This window comes from Eschrichtius robustus, chromosome 12 (assembly GCF_028021215.1).
Source record: "Eschrichtius robustus isolate mEscRob2 chromosome 12, mEscRob2.pri, whole genome shotgun sequence".
NCBI lineage: Eukaryota > Metazoa > Chordata > Mammalia > Artiodactyla > Eschrichtiidae > Eschrichtius > Eschrichtius robustus.
This window is the reverse complement of record NC_090835.1, coordinates 83,540,410-83,554,845: the sequence shown is the minus strand read 5'-3', so window position 1 is coordinate 83,554,845 and position 14,436 is coordinate 83,540,410. Positions and strand designations below refer to the sequence as shown.

Below are 14,436 nucleotides of genomic sequence, written 5' to 3'. Positions count from 1 at the left end.
GCCAAGCACTGTGCCATGCATTACATGCACGATCCCATCTAATCTTCACAATAATTCCATGAAAGATGTGCTATTGTTATCCCCATTTTACAGATGAGGCAACCAGACCCTAAAGACGCAATGTCATGCAACTAAAAACACAGGAGCCTGCACTCATGTCTCTGACTCCTGATCCCCCGCCCGAGTATCATAACCTCACAGAGCTTTAGGGATAGAATATTCCTTAGTTTCCTCCTATTCCAATCGTTTATTTTGTGTTCAATTGATTTTGACTCAAAATGCCCCATAATCCAGAGCCCTATCAGAGGAAAATTTTCTCGTGAAAATAAGGTGTGGGTCCTAGTGAGGATGAGTTGCACCCCTGAAAATCCCACCCTGCTATGGTGCGGGGAGAATGTATGGTCCCAGACCTAGAGGAGCCACAATCCAGGCTTCGGTGCTCAAATCGTTCTATAAAGGCTCGCAGAGCAGATACAGGGAGATGAGATGAAGACAAAGGCACATGAGATGCAGCTGTTTCCAGGGTTCAGCATCCTTAGGAAGATTTAAGCTCTTCTGCCTCTTTGAGATGAACACACCGAAGCCCTCAGAGAGGTGGGACTTATTCGAACTCACACAGAGAGCTGGTGGCAGAGATCAGGAACTAGGTCTCTGAACTTCTAGGGGACTTTCTGCCAAATCACACTGACTTTAACTTGTATGTCCCTAAATCCTCTACCTTCTCGTTTTCAACTATCACACAGGCGCTAAGAGACCACGGGCAAGAGTTTCTGGTGGGCAATCAGCTGAGCTGGGCCGATGTCCAGCTCCTGGAAGTCATCTTCATGGCTGAAGAGTGCAGACCCAGTGTCCTCTAGGGCTTCCGTCTGCTCCAGGTACTGCTCCTCAAACACCTCCCAAGAAAGCAGGGAGGAGGGATTTGTATCACTCATTTAACCTTCCCTTCAGTCGTTCATTATCCTTTAAGAACTTCCTAACTTCTTTATGCCAAGACCTTTGCTAAGGGTGCAAAGGTGCCCTCCAGGAATACTCCCTAGTGGGGGAGACACGCACACAGACAGATGACGCCAACATAATGGAGCAAGTGAAAAATAAAACGATATATGGGAATGCAGATGAGGGTCACCCGGGCCAGGCTTCTTGCAGGAGTTAAGTCTCAAAGGCTTTGCCTGGAATGTAGCAGACCCTCAATACCAGTGGCTTCTTCTGTGGATAAGGTGAGGGGATAACACTCAAGATAATCCCATCCTAACAGAGCCACAGTATAACAATAACCATAACCATGGACTATGCACTTACTACACGCCAAGCTTTGTGCCAGCACTGAATGCACTTTATTCCATCCTCTATGTAGACAGGAAACGAGACTCAGGGGGGTTAACTAACTTTTCTTAGGTCACACTGTTAGTAGGTGGCAGGACTGGGACTCACACCTATCTGTCTGATTCCACAGCCTGAGTTCAAAACCACTTTGCTATGTTGGTGGATTCCTTTATATCCTTTTTAAAATACACTGATTTAAAATAGTTGTCATCCAAGTTTGATAATTCTGCAGCCTCAATTTTCCACTTCACATTACGTTATAAGCATGTGTTAGTATTGTTATATTTAGTCTGGCTCATTTTTATACAATGTAGTCTGTTATATATATATATATATATATTTGACATTTTTCATGATTATATAATATTCTATTTATTCCACTCAGAATAATTTTAAATAGTGAAAATCGCGAACAACCTAAATATTCAATACCTGAGAAATGTCTACACAAATGAGGATACATCCATGAATAGAATTTTACACAGCCACTGAAAGTTATGTTTTCAGAGATAACATAACATGAAGAATGCTTATGATTTAAGAAAAATGAGAACTTCTAATATAGTTACACATCAGGATGCTCCGGAATATTTGCTTTTATAAATAATGTTGCAACAGCATCTTCACAGATACGAATTTTTCCACATTTAGGATTACATCATTAGGATACAATCTTAAAAATGGGATCACCTGGTTAGAGCCTATAAACATTTTTGGGTTCCTTGAGAAATTTTGCTATCTTGCTTTCTACAAGGCTGACATCACTTCGCAGGACCACACAATGTATGAAAATTCCATTTTATACCTCTCCTCCACCAGCAATGAGAAAGATATAAACACTTTTTCTCATATATAAAAACGTGCCTCGTTTATATTTTGTGCATTTTGCCATATTCTCTTCTCATGGATAGTATACATTTGCGTTTTAGGAATTCAAGGCCAGAAGCAGCTACATTCCCACAATTAACAAGTTTCTCCAGCCTGGAAGCCAGACGAAATCTCCACTAGATGAAGACTCCATTGAGACTGTGAAGAATATATTCAAATCTGAACGTGGCATGTTTCTTAAAAACGTGGGCACTGTAATAGCTGAGTATTAACAAATGAAAAAGTCTAAAGAACTCAGAAAATATTTCACTTTACATTTGTAGCACCACCCAGAAAGAAATCATAAGGCCATCTTAATAAAGTAATAAAAAGCATAAAGAAATAAACTAATACCTATCTGTAAGTCAGACGACCCCTTTTCTGTTTCTCATAAAAAGGTAAAACACCAAGTAATCAGAATCATACAAATTAGAGTTCTTCTGCATTCTACTGCAAAAGAGTAGAATTGTAAGTAATCTAATGGATACCAAGGATTTCTTTAAAGACAAACAAAAAAACAACCAACCGTACATCAACCCTCAGCCACTTCCACCTCCTTTTGAAAAGTCCGGGACATAGCTTCAAACTAGCTTCTTACACTTCCAATCACTGGAGTACTTTACAGATAGGGTATATATTTCTATGATCAATCTCCCATTTAGTTTCTACCTCAGTACCAGAATCACAATCTGAGTACAAGCTGTTGTCCATTCAGGTCTGGAGGTCTTTCTCCATCATCTTTGACAGTCAGCACGTGCCTGGAGCATCCCAATGACCACCGCCTTCCCAGCCTTGCTTATGGAACCACCTCTTTGGCACCATCAGGACTAGTGGGTTTTGTTTTGTTTTGTTTTTAAAGTATATCAAAGGATTCTGTCTGGGTTTCCTATTTGGTTAAACTACTAGGCTTTTTTTTTTTTTTTTTTCCTTTTCTTCTCTTTCTACCCTTAATTGAATGGTTTCTGAAAGTTTAACAACCTCCTTGTAGGTCAGTTGGGAAACATAACCGTATCAGCTCTGCTGCCATCAGTTGGGACTCTACCCACCATCTCATGTAAAGAAAGGTCTGAGATCTGACACCATTGCACACAGCCAACAGGACCAAAATTGCAGATTTTTAGAGCTTTAAGGAGTCTGGTCTATCACTTAGTCCAAATTCCTCCTCGAGGATGAGAAACTGAGTCCCAGAAAGGGGACATGACCTTCCAAAGGGCACACAGCAGTCAGTGGGAGAATTGGGCTGACTCAGGTCTACTGGTAAGCACCTTGGACACGAACAATCATAACCATGCCTAAAAGTGAAGGGGTGATTTGGGACAAATCGCTTTTGTTTCAGAATTATTACTGTTTCAGAGACAGCGAGAGAGAGAGAATGAGAATATCTGCTCCTGAGGAAATCTCTGGCTTAAATAATCCTCCTTCCCAATCTCTTGCATTAATAATTGAACACTTACATGTTAAAGATGATTTGAGTATACAGAGAGGATACTAAAATGAGAGAAACAGGTTTAAAACAGAAGTTCTTTTATTTGAATACTGAATACATTCCGTTGGTACAGAGTGTGCTGAGGATGAAGTATTTTAAAGAAAGAAAAAACACTGGTAGCCATACAATTAAAATGGAAAAAAAATAATTTTAAATATAACACAAATGACAAATAGATACACTAGCATTCTGTGAAGCCCACTTAGGGCGTTCCATCGTCTGTAAGTTGTAGTTTAATTTAAGCTTATTTCAGACATGAGTATTTGGAACTGTCAAAAAAAACCCCCAAAAAACAAAAAACAAACAAAAACCACATGACACAGCAAATGAAACAGTCTATCACGATTTATTAAATATCTTTAATGAAACCAGTACCTGACAATTAGAAAACAGTTGAACCATTTGTTTAAAAAAAAAAAAAAAATCCCTCAAACTAGTGTCTGTATTAGAGGTGACAGTGTTTCTTTTGCAGTTTCTACCATAAAATAAGACCACGGTGAACATTCCATATTGGAATTTATCTTTTCAATACAAAGAGTAGGCTCTGCCCATTACAGCAGAATGACTCAAATTTAGTTTTCAGTTCCTGCGGATTCTCAGAGCAGCAGTAAGACAAGTCTCAGGATCATCATGAGGCTAGATTAAAATAAAAGACAGGCAAGGGGAGGGTGACTCAGGAGGTGTGAGACGGAAGGGTTGTGCATTCACCTAACCCATGTGGTACTGCTTCTACTCCCTGGGCAGGAGTGATCTCACCATCCCTGGATCCCTGTACTTGAACTTCCAGACATGACTGAATTAGTCACTTAAAAATGTTCACTGAATGAAGGAGAAAAATCAGAACTCACTGTTCTGAAAATCTGGGATGAACCTTTGTAAGAGAAAGGTCTGGAAAGAAACACAAAACTTTCAAAGACTAGTAAAGGCCAGCAACTTGAAAAACTAATCAAGGGGTGATTTGGGGATGTCATAATTACTATCTCAGCTTCTTACCACGTTTGGGGTCTTGTCTTCTTGACCTATAAACCCTACTTCTGACCCCTTCCACCACCAAGTATCATTATTAGAACAGGGCTATCATTAGAAAGTAGTCCTTTATAATCACACTTTCATTCCCAAATCATAAACACTATATCCAGCCACACTAGAAAATTCTATTGAAAAGTAGAAAGGAGAAAATTACCCATTGCGTTACCACCTAGAGATTACTAACAATTTGAAATATTCCTTCCTATCTTGTTTTTCTATACCCAGACTTTTTAAAAATTGAGATGACACTATATTTGCTTGTTTATTCTGTTTTCATTTCCTATTATGTCAATATTTTTTAACGCCACTAAACAGTTTTTGAAAACACGACATGTAATGCTTGCTCAATATTCCATTAAGTGGACAAAACACCTATTGAACCATTTCCTTACTGGTGAATTTTCAGGTTGTTTCTAATTTTTCAGTTCATCATGTTTTCCACTAGAAATAAACTTGCAATAAACACCAGTCTTTGTATACATCTCATTATTTCTTTGGAATAAATTCCAAAAAGTGAAAACGTACATCAAAGAAAATGAACATGTCGATAGCTGTCAACATATAAAGGCAGCTTCCAAAGAATTTAAAATGTTATGTATAAATTTTTACTTGGTAATGTGCTTAATCTCATGGATTGAATTACTGAGATTAAGAGAAACTTGAAGCTCCCTATTTATCTTTTTAAAAAATATTAAGTTTTCTCCCTTAAAATTTCAAAGTAACTGCGACAGACTTTCACTTTGTCCAACTCTCTAAGAGAGATTATCAGATTTAAATGAATACATTTACTGTCTCAGACAGGTAAATCCTGAGAAAAAATGAGGCTGAATTTATTTCTTTGTTCTGAAAGAGGTAACTGTGTACATGTGATCAGATAGCACAGCAACGCTAAGTGTATTTGATAAAAATGTTCACTCGCACATAAATGTCAACAATTGATTGACAACTGATTGAATGGATGATATTTTAAGGTTTTATAATCATGCTGATTGTAATACAAATTACTTTGACCTTTTAAGTTAAAACTGACTTTTGCCAAAAATTCAGCACTTCAAAATGACAACAGAGGAAAGAATAGATCAAAATAAGTTCTTCTTACCTTAAACCTGCAACCAGCCCAGCTGGCATGATTTTCTTGGATCTCTTAAACCTCACCCCCATTATGGTGGCCAGGAAGAAAGCTGTAACTAAAAACCAAACCAGTGCGTGAACCAGAGTTTCAAACATGTTATCAGTGCTTGCTTGTGGAAAAAATGGATTTCATTTTAGCTTTCTAATATAATAACTATTATGTATTGGTACTGAGCTGCTATTTTCTTGAAAAGATGAAGTGCTCTATTAAAACACTTTATAAAATAGCTTATCAAAATGGTTTCTGAGGAAACAAGCATGTTAAAATCCATTCCTGAAATATCTTCAAAAGAAAAAGTCTTTTTCTAACTTAATTTCTATTTATAGAACACTCCTGGGAAGGTCAGGACTGTGTCTTATTCAAGTTTCCTTAGGAACACTAGGCAGTATATACCTGGACCCACAAGAGATAGCCAATAAATGTTTAGTTAGCTGAATGGCAGGAAAAGAATCAGTTTCTAAAGTAAATCTTTAAAGTAAGACCTGATTAATAAAATAATCCTAAGAAAAGGCTGACTGTTTTTATTTTATAGCATTCTATTTTGGAAATTTGATGCCTGAAGAGTAAATAAAAACAGCCTAATAATATTAAATTCAGAAGCATCATACCAGCCTTTTAGAAGCTAAACCAATATGATGAGGGAAGCAGTTTTATGTAAGAGATTAGGGCACTGATGTCACAATTTAAGAACTTAAGGAAAAATCACTTGCTGATATAAAAAACATGACTGACAATAAACATACATTAACTATTTAAGTGCATATGAATAAAAAGCCCTATATATATATACACATACATATATATGTGTGTGTGTATATATATATATTTTTTTGCTGATATATTTTTATCTTCTGACATAATTTCATTATTAAAAATATCCCTTGCTCTTACTTAAAATAAGGGGAAAAAATCCCACTTAATCTCTTCCTCTCCCTCAAACAAAGAACTGGTACAATTTGCCTTCCTTTGTATTTTCTTCCACACCCACCAGGGCACTTTGAATAATCATCAAATTAAACAGAGACCATTTCCTTGGTGTAGTTTTCCAAACCTTCCCTGTATTTGTCTTTCAACCCAGACAGAAGAACGCCAAGCATCCTGGGGCTTTAAACACACACAAGTTTTTTCCATTTTCCCTGTGGACATTCTCCTACTATAAGCCCAACAAGGGAAGAAGCTAAAAGAGTCAGGCTTGCTTTTCTAAATCTTAAGGCAAAGTGGGATCTAAAAGCTGTTTGTGAATTAAATAAAATAATGCAAGGCTGTCTCTTTTTAGATATTTTCACAGTAACACAAACTATGCTAATATGCATTTAGGAGCATTAGCAGAAAATCCAGACGTAATTCCTTGCTTTTTCTAATTTTATTTTATTTTTCTAGTAACAAGTTTTATAGAAATATTCTTCTGAGTTGGAAGGCCTGGCAGCAACATCATTATTTTTGATCAGGTCTGTGTAGAACGGAACAAGAACAGTGTTCTGTCTCCGCACATGCATATGCCCACTTGCCATGTGACCAGTATCTTCTAGTACACCGAGGCTAGGTTATCAAAACATTATCCCCAAGCTTTGATTCTCCGTAACTGGGAAAAACGCCTTACTCACACAGGGACAGTTTTACATCTCGCTTGTCGTTGGAGACACGGTAAGCTCCACAGCCAGCCAAAAATCCAACAAAAAGACCAGCAATCAAAGTCAGAACACCACCTGGTGAAAAAAGCACAGGCTCAGAGAGAGAATCCCCAAATGAAAGGTATGCCTTCATCACTTCACATGTGGAAAAATGCATTTCTCCTTGGGCACTGTAACTATCGGCTATCCATGGACAGCTTCTAAGACATGACTGTTTCATGCTGAACCCCAAATGCGAGGCAGAGGAACCCCAAGTACATAGCCATGGGAGGGATAGGTATGGTGATAAAGCCTGCCTTGTAGTAGTGCTTCTGACAGCGACTGCGTGGTCCTGGACAATTACCTGACTTCTTTACGCCCCTCTTTTATTCCCCCTATTCTCCTTGCCTCCATTTTTTTTTACTGAGGTTGTGATGATAAAAATAAGATGAAATGATATTTTCAGCTCATGGAGGTAGAGAGGGGGGCCTATTCAAACCAAGCGATGGTTCTGTCCTGAATAATTAACCAACCTTCCAGCCTCAACACATCAGGACTCAGGGATGGCCCGTGACCACACTGAGTAACAGGGAGAACCTGGTCACTGACGCAGCCAGCCAGCCGCCCATCCATCCCCTCCCCCACCCAGCGCCCGCCCTGCTCAGCGCTGCCTGGGGCACTGCAACAGACACGGAGCACTGCAGGGGGCACGTGCCAGGGACACCATCAGCGGCACACACACTCCCCACTTCAGGGCACTCAATCTATTTAGAATCTTATCGGATTGGAATCCCCAGGGTCAAGGCATCTCTGTTTTTTTTTTTTGTTTTTCTTTTTAGATTTAAATTTATTTTTTATTTTTATTTTTTTATTGAAGTATAGTTGATTTACAGGGTTGTGTTAAGTTTCTGGTGTACAGCAAAGTGATTCAGTTGTAAGGTAGCTCTGTTTTTTAAACATCTACAGGAAAGTCAGATTGCAGCAGGGTTAAGAACCACCCTTAAATTCAGATTGCAGCACCTCCCACACCAAAACACACAACCCATCCAGAACAAGAAGCCACATGCACTAGGTTGTAGCCTAATTCTACAGGCAACAAGCGAAGGAAGACGCCTTATAACGGAAGTAATCCTCTCCTCCCACACCCTCCAGCAACCCCAACACACACACACACACACACACACACACACTCACACTCTCACACTCTCTCTCCCTTTTTCCTACCCTTCGAAAAACCGCTAATGAAGGAAGTAACCCTGATAACCATATAGAGCTGAAACTCAAGTCCCCCAAGGTCACCAACATAACACTCTTCGAAATATAACTTCATTTAGTGAATTTCTTAAAAATATAAGAAACAAATATGAGACACCATGACTGCAAATGCTTTTACCTTAAAACAAAGCAAAACAGAAAACTTGATCTTTCATTTTTCTCCATGAAAATCCTTCAATTTATCAACTGGGTGTTTTTTTCCATCTTTGGACAGAGATGCAGAAACCACTTCAGATATGATATCTAAGTAATTTTCCTTTGCAACACACAGTATCAACATAATTCAGTTTTTTGACACTATGAGTATATAAACAAACCAGAAACCTCATTTGATAATAAGTGAGTAGCCCTGAAAAGGGTAAGTCAATTAATTATGCAATTGATATTAACAGGTAAAGGGAGACCCAGATGCCCAGGCTCTGGAATGACAGGCTCTGTCCACCCAGCCCCACGGAACCCCCATCCTTCCGAGAATCCCATCCACCACGCGCTGGTCCTCATTAGCTTCTTGTCTTATTTACAGACCCTCAGACAATCCTAGCACAACCACCAACCTCCCACCAGGTCGCTTATCAGCTTCTTGTCCTGCTTACAGCCCCTCAGATGATCCCAGCACAACGACCAACCTCTCTTTGATGAAAAATCTGGTTTGGGCTCACCTCTCCGCTTATATCCCAAAATGCTTCCGAATGTCACCAGGGCTGCATAACCAAAACCAATCAGGTCCATTGGCAAGGTTCAAGTCTAAAGCAAGGCGGAAGAGACACATTTTACCAGATAAAAGACTCTGGGGGAGCAAATGTGTATAAAAATGATATGCATTCCACAGAGTTACAGAAATTAATTTCTCTAACCTACTAAGAAAAGGGTAGCTAGATCTTCACTTCTCCCAACACTCAGCTGCTGTCCCGCCACCCACATCACTCTCAAGGACGCTCAGGGCAACACCTGAGGCTGATTCTCCTTCCCTATCTTCAAGACTTGCTGTTCTCTCAGCTGTGTACTCCCTTCCACTTCCCCAGGAGGACTTCTGCTCTGGTTAGCCGGGTCTCGTCACAGGGCCTTGACGCTGCCATCTCCGCTTTGCACTCCCGTGCCTGGAATGTTTCCCCGCCGCCCCACCTCCATCCCCAGCTGCCCTCTACGCCCCATCTCCCTCTGAACCTGCTCCCCTTCTCAGCCACCCCCCAAGCTCCTTAACCACTCCTACCTGCACCGTCCACCCGGTCTGGAGCATCTGCTCTTCTTCCTCTAAATTCCCTGATCTCAGCAACTCCACCTTGTAATTCTTTCTTTCGTATTTGTACAGATATTTGTCCCCCCTCCTCCTCACGTTGAAAAACAGGAAAGGGGTAATGTGGACGTTTGCTTGTTGACTGAAACAAAGATTTCCTTTCTGTTTTTTTTCTTTTTGGCTGAGCCATGTGGCATGCAGGACCTTAGTTCCCTGACCAGGGATCAAACCCATGCCCCCTGCACTGGGAGCGCGGATGGAGTCTTAACCACTGGACCGCCAGGGAGTCCCCAAAGATTCCCTTTCAACATGTGCTTTGCACTAGCTTGGTTATGAGACAGCTCTCCTGTGGTGGCAGAGATGCCCACGCTTGGTCCATGGTAAACCATTAAAGGGTACAATGCAGCCCTGGCACGAAGTTAACTGAGTGACCGTGACATTCTGCAGGCATCACAGCAGCAGCTGAAACATCCAGGCGTGGGAAGTTCTAAGAAGCTCCACTGAAATCCTGCCTGGGATTCTCTAAGACGTAGGAGGAAGTGTGCTAGCTACAGGCTGGAGACACGGGTTCTGGTCACTAGCGGCTGCTGGGCCCTGGACCACCCCCCATCCCTAATAACAACTCCCCCAAAGTGAGGGAAATAGACAAGATAAGCTCTAAGGTTCTTGCAGCTTTTTAAATTCTAAGATTCCTGGTGGTGATTGCACATCTTAAGTTTTTTACATCTCTATTTCCTCCCTGGAGAAAGTAGTTATCTTTGTATCCATGAGGAATGGTATATGAGAATTCTTTGTATTTTCACAATTTTCTCACTGCTTGCCATTCAGGTTAACCTGGTCTTTAATTCTCTGTAGCAACTGGTAACAAACTGACCCAGAAGAATGGAAAAGGGGTCTTGAGTTGATCTGAGAGAGTAAGCTAGCACTTACCTGTGAGGAAAGGTCTGGGGAGGGAGCCCCAGGCACAGGAGGAGGTGATGGCACTGAAAAGGAGGCAACGATGGAAAATCCTCAACGTCTGTGGGACAAAGAATTAAAACAGGATAGTTGTCGATGCCCAAGAAGTTGTCCAGTGGGATTGAACATACAGGAAGGAAGGACCTGTGTTCAAAAACCATTTGTTGACTGAATGATGGATAAACAAATAATGAGGATGATGTTTCTGAGCAATTACCATGTGCCAGGCACCACTCTAACTAAGGCCTTATATGTAACAACTCATTTAATTATCACCACAACCCTACGAGGTAAGTACTATCCCCATTATTATCCCCATTTTCCAGATGAGGTGACTGAAGCACAGAGAAGGCAAGCAGCAGCCCCGAGGTCACACAGCAGAACCAAGATTTCAGACTCAGAGAAGTCTCATGCCTAACCAGTAGTACCTCTGAAAACTGAGTTAGCTGCTGAAAGAATGAATGTGAAAGTGAGCCTGAGGTTCCTCAGTTTTGAATTCTGGATTAAGTAATTCTGCTGGGCCTCGTAGCTTAGCCCACGCTGCACCGTCTTCCACCTGGTGACCTACCATCTTCAGCCCTACGAGAGCCTCACGTCCAGTCCTACTTCCTGTCTTTCTCAAAGAGCTCATCACATTCCACAATGCATGCTTGGCTTCACCAGCATGTGATGTTAGGCAAGTTCCTTAATCTCTGTACCTCAGTTTCTCCATCTGTAAAATAGGGATAATAAAAATATCTACCACGCAGAGCTGTTGTGGTGATGAAATGATTTAATGCTATAAGGCACTCAGAACCGTGCCTGGCACACAATGAACACCCAACAAATACCAGCTGCTCAAATAATGATTCCTCTCTTTCACACTTATACACATTTTTAAGCTTGACGTAAACAAGGGCAATACTATTTCAGCACAGCGAGAAATCAACTGAGGTAGGGTGGATTTATGATGCTGGCATTCATAGACTCAAACCATAATACTACAACCTGCACTTATACCAAATTCCATCAATGACTTTTTCTTGGGTGTCTTCTGTGTGCAGGCAGCAGGAAGGGATGGAAAGCCCCACTGATGGACACGGCCCTGGTCTGCCAGGGCTTCCAGCGCAGCACCATGGAGGCGGCAGCTGCGTGAGGGAGCCCTCAGGAGGGGAGGCACGGCAGCACAACCAGGAGCTGCACCTACTGAGGCTTGGAGCCTAAAGGAAAATTCCTCCAGGAAGCAGGGACCCAGCTGAGGTCACGGGGAGGGCAGGAGTAAACCAAGGGAGGAGGGTGGCAAGGAAGCACATGTCCTAGGCAGAAGGGAGACATGTGCAAAGGCCTGGTGGCATGAGAAAGCATGGCATGGTTTCAAAATGGAGACAAGTGCAAGGGGTGTGAAAGAGGGGGGGCTGGTGAGCAAGGGCCAGACCGCCCCTGGAAGCCCTGTAAAGGGAGTCTGGTAAAGACAAGCTGGGAGGCAGTAAGCCAAGCAAGGGATGATGGTGGCCTGGCCTGGAGAAATGAGGGTGGAGCGAGGTGGACAGATTTGAGAGAGGTCAGGAGGTTGACTCAACAAGCCCAGGTGTGGGGAGGGAGCAGGGGGGATAAGCCTCTGGCTTGGACCACTAGGGGAGAGGAGAGCCTTGATGCTGTTCCCTGAGACAGGGAACAATGAAACAGCAGCAGGTGTGTGGTGGGGGCAGGAGGGGGGTGCCCTGGAATGATGGAGCCCAACTTAAACATAATCAGTCTAAGATGCCCAACACACAGTCAGGAAACACCCTTCCACAGAGATGTGAAGCTTATGAGAGAGATCACTCATCATCACGTAGTAATTTAGGGACCTAATTCTCTCCTTAAGTTAATCACCTGGTGTGGAAGCCTGGTTCTTCTCCCTCCTCTGAGTCCCCCAGTTCTTCCTCTGACCCTCTCTTGGGGCCCCATCCCTTCTACCTGCTGTAGACTTACTTCCCTTGAGCTTCTCTCTCCTCTGGGCCAGTCAAGCTCCTTGAGGACTAAGCTCAGGTTCAATTCATCTTGTCTTCCTCACAGCACCAAGCTCACTACCGAGCACTTAGGCAAGTGCTTAGTAAATGCCTGCTGAGTGAACCAAAGGAATAACTTCTGCCTTAAGACATTCTGTAACTGACCTACCCTCGGTATAGCTCTAGTGCCAGGAAAAAGCCCTTCATCACCTTAGTGAACTGAGTGTTTTTCTAAGGAGGCAAAATAAATCTATTCTCAATCCTTGTAAGAAGTTTCGTGCTTACAGCGAAAATTCAAACAAAAGGCAATCAGCTCTGGTGCTCCTTTTCCGTGGCAGGACCGTATGTCCTGCTCAGAATCACACAGGAAAGCCAGAGGCTGCGTTAATAAGGGAGGGATGGGCGTGGGTACGAAGCATCTGACGCATCACGTGTTCCCATCGCAAACGCTATGCCCAGCCCTTGGAAAGGCCAGAAAGCATCTTGGGTGCAATGCAGCAAAATGATTTACTGCACAACGCACAAAACCAGATGAAGGGGCCCTGCCTTGCCCTTAGCCCTCTAAAATTTGGGGAAACCACTAAGAGATTTCCCGTAAGCTATTATATAAAAAGCATTTTCACATGCTGAGTATCAATAATCACCTACCTTTGAACTCCTTGGGACTCGAAAGACCCATTTTCGAGTGAAGTCTGGGTGGTGCTGGGAAGGTTTAAAACCCTGCCTAGCATTTCTAGATGGTCCAAGAGCCCCACCCTCTTCCCCATCTCTCTCTAGCTCTAGGAAGGTAGGAGGGAGGACAGGTGGGAGATTCAGGACCGCGGAAGGAAGAAATTCCGGGAATTCCCAGGAGGAGGAGAGAAGCGATTCCCCGGGAGAACAGACTCCACCCCCTGCAAAATCCTCCCAAGGTTCTCTGCGTCTTTATCTGCCTATTTCTGCACCGCTGCATGAAAATTACGGGCAGGAAAGTCTCGATTGCGAGATGTACAGCTCACCTGCAGCCCCGAGCTGTCTCCGCGGCTGAAAAGAGAAAAGTCGGGAGCTAGGTGCGGGAAAACTTCGTACCTGGAAAAGGGAAGCTGACCCCGCCGCCTGCGCCTTCTACTCTGCGCATTACCTCCCAGCACTGGGTGGGGCCGCTGATTCCGGGAGGCACCGCCCCCGCCCCTCGCGCGCGCATGCGCAGCACTCCTTCCACTGCAGCTCAGCGCTGTCCCGCCCACGCCCGCCGGGCGCTGTGGAGGTTAGTCGGCTCTACCACCTGCAGCGCCTGTGCTGTAGCATCCCAGGCGGCGGCCACACCTGGTCACTCGCTCCGGACCCGGCCACTCGCTCTGGCGACCCGACTTTTGGTCCTGGCCCTGATCCCGGGACTCGGGTCTGCTGCCTCCTGCCGGACGGACATGGAGTGACACGCATTCGCAAGGAGTGGGCCTGGGTGTACCAGGGATTCCAGATGGCAAAAGATTTTTAACCGTTGAAGAAGTTCCTTCAATATTTAAGGGACGTTTGTGGGACCTCTCCAGCAACGCAGGCCTTTTACATACTCT

General features: G+C 43.0%; 1 protein-coding gene across 6 annotated transcripts; it reads right to left on the bottom strand.

The window, feature by feature from the left end:
• Positions 1-4,086: 4,086 nt before the first annotated feature.
• Positions 4,087-14,047, bottom strand: TMEM14A (transmembrane protein 14A). Of its 6 annotated transcripts, none has more exons than XM_068558713.1 (6): positions 13,952-14,047; positions 10,887-10,974; positions 9,382-9,466; positions 7,442-7,543; positions 5,805-5,892; positions 4,087-4,312 (listed from the first exon to the last, which is right to left on the bottom strand). In XM_068558713.1, exons 3-6 carry the CDS (start codon positions 9,449-9,451, stop codon positions 4,273-4,275), a joined length of 300 nt encoding a protein of 99 aa, XP_068414814.1. In that variant the 5' UTR covers positions 9,452-9,466; positions 10,887-10,974; positions 13,952-14,047; the 3' UTR covers positions 4,087-4,272. The 6 variants fall into 6 exon arrangements, with proteins under 6 accessions (XP_068414814.1, XP_068414812.1, XP_068414811.1 ...); XM_068558711.1 differs by having other exon boundaries at positions 10,887-11,057; positions 13,952-14,045; XM_068558710.1 differs by having other exon boundaries at positions 10,887-11,057; positions 13,882-14,035.
• Positions 14,048-14,436: the final 389 nt, after the last annotated feature.